This window comes from Giraffa tippelskirchi, chromosome 4 (genome assembly GCF_054371585.1).
Source record: "Giraffa tippelskirchi isolate mGirTip1 chromosome 4, T2T-mGirTip1v1.2.pri, whole genome shotgun sequence".
In the NCBI taxonomy this organism is placed as follows: Eukaryota; Metazoa; Chordata; class Mammalia; order Artiodactyla; family Giraffidae; genus Giraffa; species Giraffa tippelskirchi.
This window is the reverse complement of record NC_137278.1, coordinates 53,123,203-53,136,463: the sequence shown is the minus strand read 5'-3', so window position 1 is coordinate 53,136,463 and position 13,261 is coordinate 53,123,203. Positions and strand designations below refer to the sequence as shown.

Genomic DNA, 13,261 nt, shown 5'->3' with positions numbered 1-13,261 from the left:
TGACTAAGGTGTTGATTCATACCTATCCTGTTGCAATAGCGCTGTACAAATAGAGTAACTTGAATTCCTGAGACAGAATGAATTCCTGAGATACATGTTACACTATGTAAACATTTTTTAAGGAATCTGAGGGGAAAACATTCCTTTCAGTTCCTTTCCATATAGAGGCTATATGACCTTGGCACTGGTACAGCATTTTATTAAAAGATAAGCTCTTGGGGAAGAATTCCTTCCCATAATATTCTGAAATAAAACATAACAGTAAAACTAAAGAAAAAAGTGGTTCTACAGAAAATAATCTAGAAATGAATAAACTCTTGTGTTTTGTCAGGCCAACTCTTTTGGGCTACCATCTCTGTCACCACACACCACAAAACAGAAAGCCTAGGTCATGATAAACCTTGATATGACTCTTAGACACAATTAGCAAGGACAAATGAAAACTTACCAGGTTCTTGAAGTTTAAGAGCTTGTAAATCAAGACTTTCATTTTCCTTGAAGAATATTTGAAACTTTTCAAATGTAGCTGCGTATAATTGGGCAGATTCAAATGCTGCCTGTAAGGCTTCCTAAACATTATATAAAATAAAAACAGACAAAACTCTATTTTTCCTGAGCAGAATTTAATTCTATACAACTAAAAAATGCAGATGCACACTATGCTGTGACCTGGGGATATATAAGTGAGAGAAAAGGTACCACCCTTGATGACGAAGGGCAGTTAATAAATTCTCTTATGAAACTTAAAAAAAAAAAAAATACATCTTTAAATGTGACTTTCAAAGAATTGTTCCTGGTGGTTAAAAAGAAGTAAACTTATAAATTTTTAGCTTCATGGTGAACTTATACATCACTAGTAGATATATGGCAAGAGAAAACATCTATTTATTTTCCAAATCGCAAATTTTATATCTTGGTTTAAGTGTTTTTGAGCAAAGGCAAAACCATTTAGCATATATGCAAAATTACTTGCCTAATCTCATTATTAAATTCTCTATGCTGGCAAGTCTCCTATTTCAAAATGCGTTCAGAATTTGCCCTAATAGATACTTCCCTTCACTTTGCTTAAACTTGGTGCCAACCTCCACTTCCCTACAAGACTTTTCCTATAATACCATGTCAGTACACATTATCATAGTTCAATGGCATCATAATGCCTGTGAATGGCAGTTAGGACTTCTTGTTGATCTTGGCCTATTACTCCCTGGCTGCACTCCATTGCCTTCTCTTAATATTTCCTACTAAGACTTCTTGCAAATGACTGCAATTTGTCCCAAGGAAAACTAGAGGTGATCAATGGAATTGCTCATTCCCAACACACCAATGCTAGGGTAGGTGGCTCAGACTCTTGCTTTACGTACTTAGTGGGTAGTAGTAGAAATTTTAATTACAAACAATAGTACACAGCCTAGATGGCTATATTTAGATATTTGTTCATTTATGTCCTTTCTATAGGCTTCTTAAATAATCTCCCAGAATGTTTCTGCTGTTTATTTCTTTATATTAAAAATTGAAGGGAAGATACTATGTCAAAGTATATCTCCTTTGAGCAGATTTAATAGTGTCTCTGGTACATGATCATGCAAGTGTTAGGCAGAAACACAAAGGGTGACCCAAAAATAGAAAGCTCCACCAACATGTTCAAATACGATTTTTAAAACCTCACAGCACAGTTGCTGGAATAGTTCAAAGAATTCCATATACGGTCACTGAATTCCTTAAATTTTAACAATATATCACATTTGCTTTATGATTCTCTCTATATATATTATTTTACTCTGAACCATTTGGAAGAAAGCTGCAGACACAAGACATTTCTAACACTAAATATTTCAGGGTTTATTTAATAAACACAAAAATATTTTCTTAAACTGCCATAGTATTAATATAATGACTTAAATCAAGAAATTAGTATTGACATTAATACTATTATCTAATTACAGACCTTTATACAAATTTTGCCATCTCTCCCAATAATGCCTTTCATAGCAAAATAAAAAGCTTTTTTTTTTTTCCTGGCCCACTATCTTATCCAGGATCAGGTATTGTGTCTTGTCATGTATCTTTGGCGTCCTTTAATCTGGACAAATTTCTCAATCTTTGTCTTGCATGATCTTTACCTTTTTGAAGAGTATCATGTGTGTGTGTGTATATGTGTGTAACACTTCTTAATGCTTACATTCAATTATACATTTTGGCAATAATACAACAAATGATGTATGTTCTCCATGTATCATGTTTAAAGGCACATAATGTTGATTTGTCCCATTACTGGCAATGTTAACATACTAAAGTGGTATCGGTGAGGTCTATCACTGTAAACTTACTATTTTCTCTCTTTAAATCAATAAATATCCTATGCAGAAATGTTTTGAGATAAAAGTCCTTTTTCTCACCATACCTTTGCATATCCATATTTCAGTATGCATTGGAGATTCTCACCTATTTCTATGGTTGATATAGTGGTGATCTTTTTTTATGTTATCCTTCTACATTTACTAGTTGGCATTTTACTATAAGGAAGAGCTTTCCATTCTCACTCCATTGATTCATTCATTCATAAAATATACTTATGTATTCTCATTTTATTCAAACACTGTAATAACCATTACTTATTTTAATGGTTACACTGATCTAGCGAGACCCTTCAAGTTGGCTTTTTAATCTTTTCTGCATGTCTCCATTAGTTTTAGACATCATCTTATTTGTGTGTGTGGGGGTGGGGGTGGAGGGGCTTTCCTGGTGGCTAGATGGTAAAGAATCTGCCTGCAATGAAGGAGACCCTGGTTCAATTCCTGGATTGGGAAGATCCCCTGGAGAAGTAAATGGCAACCCATTCCAGTATTCTTGCCTGGGAAATTCCACTGACAGAGGAGCCTGGAGGGCTACAGTCTATGGTGTCACAAAGAGTCAGACACAACTAAGCAAATAACACTTTCACTTGCACTCATATTTTGGTTCAACACTATGCTCTGGGCTATTCTTGTACTTTGCTTGTCCTAGGAATAAGCAATTTCTTCAGAGATAAGGATCTTTTGCTTTGGAATGATACATAAAAACCAATGTGTGGACACTAAATGTGCTCATCGCTATTAGGATGTCACTGCTTCCAGACCATCTCAGTGAGCAGAACAAGAAACACACACACACACACACACACACACACACACACACGCACCCCACAAATTTATATACATATACAAAACCCTATATATAGTTCTATTTCTACTGATTAATTAAAAATCATGAGTTCATAATTCCATTTCCAATATAACACCATTCTGGCAATTTCTCTTCCCTTTGTACTTCCCTTTCTGAGGATGAGTAACCTCATTTCATTATCCACAATGTATTTAGTTGTTTACTAAACTCCAGAATACATAGAAAGTCATTTCAGAATTGCTAATGCACTAATAGCACTGTGAAAAACAAACTAACTGGAACCTAATATTTGTTATAATTACAGTGATCTTTAGCTTAAGGGTATATAGGCAAAACACTGTATTTAAAAGTTACTTGTTTTAGTGTTTTCCCTTCCTCGCAGTGTGGTTATTCATTTGAAATATAGAATAGTTCATTTGTTTTTTACTGCATTCTATTTTAAGATTTTGTTTCCTCATTCTCATAGCTTTCCTGTTGTTGTTATTTAGACACTAAGCTGGGTCCCACTCTTTTGTGACCTCATGGATTGTAGCCTGCCCTGCTCCTCTGTCCATGGGACTTCCCAGGCAAGAATACTGGAGGAGGGTGCCGTTTCCTTGTCCAGGGGATCTTCCTGAGCCAGGGATCGAACTCACATCCCCTGCATTGGCAGATGGATTCTTTACCACTGAGCCACTAGGGAAGCACATAGATTTTTAAAGAACTATACTGGACTATACAAAAGGTATGCTCAGAACTAAGTGTGACTCTTCTCATCTTTTCTACTCCAAACCCACCATCCTGTCTACATCATTCCCACTGTCTTCTCTAGGGAACCAATTTCCTTAGTTTCTGATTTATCTCTTCCTTCTCCCTATTTTCTGACATAAAAAGTAGCACACTATAGATATTCTTGTCTAATTTGATTTTTCCACCTAACAGTGTATCCTGGAAATCACTCCATATTTAATAAATTTTCATGTGTACTTAGGTGTATTTCTGGGCTTTTTATTCTATTTCACTGGCCTGATAACTATGCATGTGCCAATACCAGTCTTTTAATTATAGAGTTTATATTTAATACTTGGCTAGAATAGTACCCCAAATAGCTTTTTTTTTTTAGGGTTTTCCTAGCTTCCATGGATGTCTATTATTTCAGCATATTAATCATCAGTTCAGTTCAGTTCACTCAGTCATGTCCAACTCTTTGTGACCCCATGGACTGCAGCACGCCAGGATTCCCTGTCCATCACCAACTGCTGGAGCTTGCTCAAACTCAAACCCATCGAGTCAGTGATGCCATCCAATCATCACATCCTCTGTCATCCCCTTCTCCTCTCACTGGAAAAACCACAGCTTTGACTAGATGGACCTTTGTTGGCAAAGTGATGTCTCTGCTTTTTAATATGCTGTCTAGGTTGGTCATAGCTTTTCTTCCAAGGAGCAAGCGTCTTTTAATTTCATGGCTGCAGTCACTTTCTGCAGTGATTTTGGAGCCCAAAAAAATAAAGTCTGCCACTGTTTCCATTGTCTCCCCATCTGTTTGCCATGAAGTGATGGGACCAGATGCCATGATCTTAGTTTTCTGAATGTTGAGCTTTAAGCCAACTTCTTCACTCTCCTCTTTCACTTTCATCAAGAGGCTCTTTAGTTCTTCTTTGTTTCCTGCCATAAGGGTGGTGTCATCTGCATATCTGAGGTTATTGATACTTTTCCTGGCAATCTTGATTGCAGCTTGTGCTTCATCCAGCCCAACATTTCTCATGATGTACTCTGCATATAAGTTAAATAAGCAAGGTGACAATATATAGCCTTGACATACTCCTTTCCCGATTTGGAACCAGTCTGTTGTTCCATGTCCAGTTCTAACTGTCTCTTCTTTTAACCTGCAGACAGATTTCTCAGAAGGCAGGTCAGGTGGTTTGGTATTCCTATCTCTTTCAGAATTCTCCACAGTTTGTTGTGATCCACGCAGTCAAAGGCTTTGGCATAGTCAATAAAGCAGAAGTAGATGTTTTTCTGGAACTCTCTTGCTTTTTTGATGATCCAACAGATGTTAGCAATTTGACCTCTGGTTCCTCTGTCTTTTCTAAAACCAGCTTGAACATCTGGAATTTCATGGTTCACCTACTGTTGAAGCTTGGGTTGGAGAATTTTGAGCATTACTTTACTAGCGTGTGAGATGAGTACAATTGTGTGGTCATCTGAGCATTCTTTGGCATTGCCTTTCTTTAGGACTGAAATGAAAACTGACCTTTTCCAGTCCTGTGGCCACTGCTGGGTTTTCCAAATTTGCTTGCATACTGAATGCAGCATTTTCACAGCATCATCTTTTAGGATTTGAAAGAGCTCAATTGAAATTCCGTCGCCTCCACTAGCTTTGTTCGTAGGGATGCTTCCTAATGCCCACTTGACTTTGCATTCCAGAATGTCTGGCTCTAGGTGAGTGATCATACCATCGTGGTTATCTGGGTCATGAAGATCTTTTTTGTATAGTTCCTCTGTGTATTGTTGCCACCTCTTCTTAATATCTCCTGCTTGTGTTAGGTCCATTCCATTTCTGTCCTTTATTGTGCCCTTCTTTGCATGAAATGTTCCCTTGATATCTCTAACTTTCTTGAAGAGATCTCTAGTCTTTCCCATTCTATTAATCATAGTTGTATGATTATTTAATCACAGTTGCTTTAAATTCTGGGTCTGATATGTCCAATATCCCTGCCATGTCTGGGTCTGATACTTGCTCTGTCTTCTAAGTTTTTCCCTTTTTAATATGCCTTGTAACTTTTTTTGATAACTGGATGTGATATACTTGATAAAAGGAGCGGCTGTTAATAGGTCCTTAGTTAGAGGATGATATGCGTCAGGGAAGGGAATATATTCTACCTTCATCCTTTGATTAGGTCGCAGTCTTTTAGTGAGCCAGTGCCTCTGGACTGTGAGTATCATAAATGTCTCTCGCTTCCCCCCCGCCCCCCCCTCCTTAGGTGGGACAGGATGGCTAGAGTAGGCTGGAGTTGTGTATTTCCCTTCCCTCGGGTCAGTAAAGACCTGACAATACACTAGCAAGTTAAACTCTGGATAACTAATTTCCTCTAAGGGCAGGCCTTGTTAAGAACAGAGTGCTCTGTTCTTATTTCAAATTATTTCAAACATTATTCAAATGTATTTCAAATTATTCCTTTTCCCCTCTCCCTGATGGAAGCATGAGGAGATCTCTTTCTAACATTTACTGTGAGAACCTGGTTGAGCTCCTGGAGGTAAATTCATAATACTGTGGAAGTCTCCTATAACTGGGTCCCCCGAGTGTTTTACTCTGAGTTGTTCCCTATGTCCTCGCCTCTCTTACAGACCCATTAACAGTCTGTTCAATCAACGTGTTCAGCTTTCTACTTGTTGTTAGGATGGAGTGGCAATTTCTAAGCTCCTTACATATGGATCTACAAATAGAAAGATCAGTCTTTTTACCAGATATCTCTTGGTTGGATGAAACGCATCTTTGTTCCACAAAAACTCCAGATTAGCGTCAAGTTCTCTAGGGCATTGTCTTTCTAAAACTACTTTTTTTATAGCCTTGCTACTTGAAGGACTGGCTTATTTAGATAAAAATTCTTGATTCACACTTTTTTCCCTTGAGTTTCATCTTAAAAGTGCTGTTCCATCATCATCTTGTTTTATACGTCATTTTTGAGAAGCCTGATGCTGGTCTAATTCTCTTACTTCCACATGTTATGTTATTATTTTGCTTTGAAATCTGGAGGAAATTTTTTTTTCTTTAAAAGGTAATAGTTTAAGAGTACGTATCTCGGAGTTAATTGATCTAGGTCGATTTTAAGGTACTCTGTATATAGATTCACAGTTTCTTTTCTTGGACTATAGGTATATGCTTGTCTACTCCTTGTTTTGTTTTTCTTCTTCAGAGACTTCAATTATATGTATATTATTTCTTCTTTGCCTGTTTTCTATTTTGATTATTTTCTTTCTAACCATTTTTTTCTTATATCTTGTACAGTGGTAAAGAATCTGCCTGCCAATGAAGGAGACACAAGAGATGTGGGTTCTATCCTTGGGTGAGGAAGATCCCTTGGAGTAGTAACCCACTCCAGTATTCTTGCCTAGAACATTCCATAGACAGAGGAGCCTGGTGGGCTACAGTCCATAGGGTCGCAAAGAGTTGTACAAAACCGAGCAACTGAGGACATGCACAAACACTAGCTTATTTTCATTCTCTTGGTTGTTTTCTTGTCTTTTAAATTTTAGTTTCAGTTTATTCTCCTTTGGACACTATGAAATTTAGTCTACATTTCTGAGATAATTTTGTCTTAAGACAATACCATTTATATTTTAAATGTTGAATTTTTGATTATGTTATTTCACACATATTCAGGCTTGAATATGTGTTTGAGGTTATATACTTGAGTTTATATTACAGCTTTTGTTTCATGGCTTTGAGAGGGAAGAGAAGGAATATTCATTAGCTTTTTTAATCTTCATTTTTCTGATTTTTCCTTATGGTAACTTATCATGTATTTAATATATTTTAATTAATTCAGTTCATGGATTTGGAGTAATTTATAAGATTTATAATTCAAAGGCATTCTATTTTGTAAGTGTAGCAATGTGCAGATTATTTTATCTTCTGGTTGTGGGGAACGAGTCGGGTATATTCTGATTTTTTGGTTCTTTTTTGTTTAGCAGGACCTTAACTTTTCATCAGTTGCTTTATTTCCTCTGCACCACTCAATGTTCAAATAATGCCTCTTCTTCCTTTTTTAACCTTATTTTCTCCCCTAGAACTTATGCCATCTGGAATAGCTTGTGCCTTTACGTCTCTTTCCTATCATCAGTGCTCTGATATACTACGACTTTAAAAAAATCTCTTAACCATCTAGAGATTAAGTAGCATTCAATCTAAAGATAAAACAGGAAGAAAATATGTTGCTCAGTTAATTAAAATTTTAAAGTATTGTAAAAATGGCTTTAGTAAAAGAAAATATACCTTTATTTGGAAGATAATTGTGTGAAAATTCTTATCATCATCAAATACTGCTGATAAGCTTGGACCAAACCCACAAGTTTTTTCTTCCATTTTGTTGTTAATGTAAGGGCTAGTAAAAGCATCAAAATATGAATCAGGCACGAGATTAGGAACTGATAACACAGTGTTTTGGAAATGATTAATTGCACCTGAAATACCATCCTGTTAGAGAGAAAAGCACAAACAAAAATGTAAGTACATATATGGGTATATTTATAAAAAATTTTGAATTTTCTAAAATACTAAAATAAATAAGAATAATTCATTCAACCATACCAAGTACTACATTGACTCTAAGTATATGACAAATCAGAAGACACAGCCCCTGTATTTAGGAACTATGTTTTCTAATGGAGAGAGAAAGTGGTAAGCAAAGAATTGCAACACATTAGATGAATATATTACATTCACTTGAAATATGAACAAAACCCAGAAAAGTCGTAAGAGAAAGAAGGCCAAGGTAGGCCTAAGAAAATCAGGGAATGTTTAAAAGGTGGCTAGGACTTGCCAGGTGATGTTAGTGGGAAAGAACCTGTCTGCCAATGCAGGAGACATGAGACACAAGTTTGATCCCTAGATCAGGAAGATCCCTTGGAGAAGGGCATGGCAACTCACTCCAGTATTCTTGCCTGGAGAATCCCACGGACAGAGGAACCTGGCAGGCTATGGTCCATAGGGTCGCAGAGTCAGACACGGCTGACTAGCAGGCAATCAATAAAAGTTCATATTCTTTGAGCAGTAATTTCCATTCTAGATATCTATCTTTAGAGAACAATTAGGTATGTAAACAATGATTCATGTGGAATGGCACTCACTGAAGCAATACTTATAGCAAAAACTAATTAGAGAAATACTTTAGTGTTCAAAAATAGAAGAATGGTTAAGTTATAGGATATTTATACAAATGAAAATTAGGCACCTTTTCAAAATGGTGTCTCTAAAGATTGATTAATGAAAGACATGGGGAGAAGTTTATAATATAATGTTATAAAGCTTATTAAAAAAAGCAGGATAAAACTGGTGTATAAATTCCACTTTAAAATGCATATGTAAAATCTCATGGCAAGTTAAGTCTGTTGGTATATATCAGTATGTACTAAAACAAAATTGGAGAAAACGTGTAAAAATGTTAAAAGGTTATTTCTATTTGTGGCACATGGGATGACCAATGTTGCTAATAATGTCTTTCTGTGTTTTTCACATTCTCTTCAGTGAGCACAAATTAATTTTTAATTTACAATAAATATAAAATCTATCTAAATGATAGAAAGAAAGAGATGAATCTTAAACGATGAGCAGGAGCTTCTCAAGTATACAAGACGGGAGTAGAGTTCTTGTAAGTCATTGTATGTGAGAGGCCCAAGGAGGGCAGCAGGACCGTGTGCTGGAGTATAAGTGCCAGTTTGGTAAAATGCAGTCGTGATGCAGTCAGCCCCTCATGAAAGGCATTGTGAGTGATGCTGAGCTGGTGGCCCAGCATTCCCCAGATTGTGACCATGGACCACCTTGAGTTAAAAGGGTCCCAAAGTCAGATAAGTTTGGGAAGAAACTTCAGATTAAGCAAAGCTAAACAGGATTTTCCTCTGGATCTGTTAAAAAGACTTTTTCATATTTGTTAACATGTAAATGCATATCACAACCCCTATCTCCTAGAATGTCTATCAGTATCTTAAAGAGCATCCTTTGAAAATGCTGCTATAGACAATGGAGAAATTTAATTTTAAGTGACATGATAAGATATGCCTATGAAATAATCTTGCAGTCAGCAATGTAGAAAATGGACTAGAAGGTAGAGAGGCAGGCAGGTGAGAAGAGACTATCAGAGCAGGGATGGGGTTCTCATTGAAGGGAGGTGCAACTAAGGTCAACACACAGAACTTGATCTCAAAGAGTAAGGGAGGATCTAGGATGATTCCTAGATCCTAGATCAGGGCTTTCCTGATGGCTCAGTGGGTAAAGAATTCGCCTACAGTGCAGGAGACACCAGAGACAGTAGTTCAAACCCTGGGTCAGGAAGATCCCCTGGAGAAGGAAATAGCAACCCACTCTTGTATTCTTGCTTAGGAAATCCCATGGACAGAGGAGCCTGGAGGGCCACAGTTCATGGGGTCATAAGAATCGGACATGACTGATCGACTGAGCACAGGATGACTCCTAGATTGCTGGCTTGGGCATCTGGATACTGCTTTTCATTCAAATACAGAAGGAAAAGTAAGTTTTGGAAGAAGTTGATAAGTTTAATTTATTTTGGTGTGTGTGTGCTCGGTCGCTCAATTGGGTCTGACTCTTCGTAACCCCATGGACTGTGGCCCGCCAGGCTCCTCTGCCCATGGGATTTTTCAAGCAAGAATACTGGAAGGTTGCCAGTTACTCCTCCAGGGTATCTTCCTAACTCAGGGATCAAACCCGCATCTCTGGTGTCTTCTACATTGGCAGGTGGATTCTTTACCTCTGTACCACCTGGGAAGCCCTTATTTTGCTGAGTTGGACTTAACTGTGGAGATTTCCAGATGGCTCTAAGTCTGGAGCCTAGAAGAAAAGTACTGGATGGAAATATGCATTTAAAGATGCCATTCTATGGATAAGGAAGCTGTGGTACATATACACAATGGAATATTACTCAGCCATTACAAAAAAAAAAAATTTGAATCGGTTCTATTGAGATGGATGAAACTGGAGCCCATAATACAGAGTGAAGTAAGCCAGAAAGAAAAACACCAACACAGTATGCTGCTGCTGCTGCTGCTAAGTCGCTTCAGTCGTGTCCGACTCTGTGCGACCCCATAGACGGCAGCCCACCAGGCTCTGCCGTCCCTAGGATTCTCCAGGCAAGAATACTGGAGTGGGTTGCCATTTCCTTCTCCAGTGCATGAAAGGGAAAAGTGAAAGTGAAGTCGCTCAGTCGTGTCCGACTCTTAGCGACCCCATGGACTGTAGCCCACCAGGCTCCTCTGTCCATGGGATTTTCTAGGCAAGAGTACCGGAGTGGGGTGCCATTGCCTTCTCCACCAATACAGTATACTAATGCATATATATGGAATTTGAAAGATGGTAACGATAACCCTATATGCGAGACAGAATAAGAGACACAGATGCATAGAACAGTCTTATGGACTCTGAGGGAGAAGGTGAGGGTGGGACGATCTGGGAGAATAGCATTGAAACATGCATATTATCATATGTGAAACAGAACACCATTCCATGTTCGATGCATGAGACAAATGCTCAGGGCTGGGGCAATGGGATGACTCAGAGGGATGGGATGGGGAGGGAGGTGGGAGGGGGGTCCAGGAAGGGGAACACATGTAAACCCATGGCTGATTCATGTCAATGTATGGCAAAAACTACTACAATATTGTAAAGTAATTAGCCCCCAACTAAAATAAATAAATTTATTTAAAAAAAAAATAAAGATGCCATTCTAGAAGCAGTAGTTAGAACAATGGGCACAGACACAAGCACCCAGGAATAATATATAGCATGTGAGGAGGAGGGAGCCTTTAAGGATCACAACAGTCAAAGGTCAGACAAAAAAGATGCTCCAAAATAGAGGACTGAAAAGGAAAAGATGTTGGGATAGGAGTAAAACCAAGAGAAATTTAACCAAGGGGGAGTCTATTTCCAGAAGTGGGAGCAGTAAATAAGCATCATATGCAATCAGAGGTCTGTTAAACACAACAGGAACAGGAAAGAATTGAAAAGTGTGTGTTGCATATATATGGTATTGAGTCAATCGGTAAAGATAACCCTGTATGCGAGACATCAAAAGAGACACAGATAAATAGAACAGTATTATGGAATCTATGGGAGAGGGTGAGGGTGGGATGATATGGAAGAATGGCATGGAAGCATGTAAATTATCATATGTGAAACGAATCACCAGTCCAGGTTCAATGCATGATACAGGGTGCTTGGGGCTGGTGCACCGGGATGACCTGGAGGGATGGGATGGGGAGGGAGGTGGAAGGGGGGTTCTGGAAGGGGAAAACATGTACACCCATGGTGGATTCATGTCAATGTATGGCAAAACAAATACAATATTGTAAAGTTAAAAAATAGAAAATAAACTAATTATAAAAAAAAAAGAAAAGTGTGTGTTGGATCAAGTATTCAGTTCAGTCTCTCAGTTATGTCTGACTCTGTGACCCCATGGACTGCAGCACACCAGGCCTCTCTGTCCATCATCAACTCCCGCAGTCTACTCAAACTCATGTCCATTGAGTTGGTGATGCCATCCAACCATCTCATCCTTTGTCATCCCCTTCCCCTCCCCCCTTCAATCTTTCCCAGCATCAGGGTCTTTTCAAATGAGTCAGTTCTTCGCATCAGATGGCCGAAGTATTGGAGTTTCAGCTTCAACATCAGTACTTCCAGTGAATATTCAGGACTGATTTCCTTTAGCATGGACTGGCTGGATCTCCTTGCTGTTCAAGGGACTCTACCACAGTACAAAAGCATCAATTCTTCGGCGCTCAGCTTTCTTTATAGTCCAACTCTCACATCCATACATGACTACTGGAAAAACCACAGCCTTGACTAGACAGACCTTTGTTGGGAAAGTAACATCTCTGCTTTTTAATATGCTGTCTAGGTTGGTCATAACTTTCCTTCCAAGGAGTAAGCGTCTTTTAATTTCATGGCTCCAGTCACTATCTGCAGTGATTTTGGAGCCCCCCAAAATAAAGTCAGCCACTGTTTCCACTGTTTCTCCATCTATTTGCTATAAGTGATGGGACCAGATGCCATGATCTTAGTTTTCTGAATGTTGAGCGTCAAGCCAACTTTTTCACTCTCCTCTTTCACTTTCATCAAGAGGCTCTTTAGTTCTTCTTCACTTTCTGCCATAGTGATGTCATCTGCATATCTGTGGTTATTGATATTTCTCCCCACAGTCTTGATTTCAGCTTGTGCTTCATCCAGCCCAGCATTTCTCATGATGTACTCTGAATATAAATTAAACAAGCAGGGTGACAGTATACAGCCTTGATGTACTTCTTTTCCTATTTGGAACCAATCTGTTGTTCCATGTCCAGCTCTAACTGTTGCTTCCTGACCTGCATGCAGATTTCTTAAGAAGCAGGTCAG

General features: G+C 38.3%; 1 protein-coding gene across 1 annotated transcript in view; it reads right to left on the bottom strand.

Moving 5' to 3' along the window:
• Positions 1–13,261, bottom strand: part of DNAH6 (dynein axonemal heavy chain 6) — a 281,257-nt gene that overhangs the window by 220,133 nt on the left and 47,863 nt on the right. Inside the window, exons 11-12 of the mRNA XM_081596922.1 lie at positions 8,138–8,338; positions 449–569 (exon numbers count right to left, since the gene is read on the bottom strand). Of these exons, the coding sequence (XP_081453048.1) occupies positions 449–569; positions 8,138–8,338 (322 nt within the window). The remainder of the gene's footprint in view (positions 1–448; positions 570–8,137; positions 8,339–13,261) is intronic.